Raw genomic sequence first — 776 nt, forward strand, 5'->3', positions numbered from 1 at the left:
ACAGCCCGATCAGGTTGTAGAGAGCAAAGGCACGCTCCAGGGCGCGACTGGGGAAGGCCTCGCTGCAGTAGATCCGAGGCCCCGGGGAGAGGCGGTGCAGGGCAAGCACCGGGGCAGACATGGCGGCCGAGCCTGGGCCAAAGGTCAGGATGAACAGCTCGCCCCAGAACAGAGCGCGCAGCGCGCCTAGGCATTCTGGGGCTGTGTTCACTGCGTGCCTCTCTCTATCCCCCACACTGAGGATGGAACCCAGAGTCTTTGCATTGAGCTATTATTTTTTGAGACAGAATCTCCTCAAGTTGTTCAGGTTGGGTCCAACTTGATATCCTCCTGCCTCACCTTCCCAGAGTCCTGGTTTGACAGGGCTCCCGAGCCCCGCTTTGGTCCCTGGTGATCCTCCGCAGGGCAAACTTAGGCACCTATGTTCCAGATGCCCTCCTGAGGCGAGTGAGAAGGGCACCCAGGGTACGCAGACCTGTCCCCCAGTCCTCCCACTGCCCCCTTAGCTGCACTCACTCACCCACCCAGATGCCCAGGCTGACAGCCAGCGCCAGGCGCGGCGTGCGGCGGTGCAGGGCGCGCAGCGGGAACACGGTCACGTACCAGCGGTCCACGCTCATGGCGGTCAGGGTGGCACAAGTGGCCTGGACAGAGACCTGGAAAGGCGGGGAGCTCACACACAGACCATGTTGGGTAGGGAATGTGGCCTCTGCTTACAGGCACCTCCGGCTACCAAACAACCACCACCACCACCACGACCACCACCACCACCGCCG

The 776-nt window shown here is 62.6% G+C and overlaps 1 protein-coding gene across 1 annotated transcript in view; it reads right to left on the reverse strand.

Moving 5' to 3' along the window:
• Kiss1r (KISS1 receptor) overlaps positions 1-776 on the reverse strand; it is a gene marked incomplete at its 5' end in the record, with an annotated part of 3,708 nt that overhangs the window by 1,200 nt on the left and 1,732 nt on the right. Inside the window, 2 exons of the mRNA XM_019209093.1 lie at positions 2-132; positions 521-656. Of these exons, the coding sequence (XP_019064638.1) occupies positions 2-132; positions 521-656 (267 nt within the window). The remainder of the gene's footprint in view (position 1; positions 133-520; positions 657-776) is intronic.

Source organism: Fukomys damarensis, unplaced genomic scaffold, assembly GCF_012274545.1.
Source record: "Fukomys damarensis isolate Sample0158 unplaced genomic scaffold, DMR_v1.0_HiC HiC_scaffold_37, whole genome shotgun sequence".
Lineage (NCBI taxonomy): Eukaryota > Metazoa > Chordata > Mammalia > Rodentia > Bathyergidae > Fukomys > Fukomys damarensis.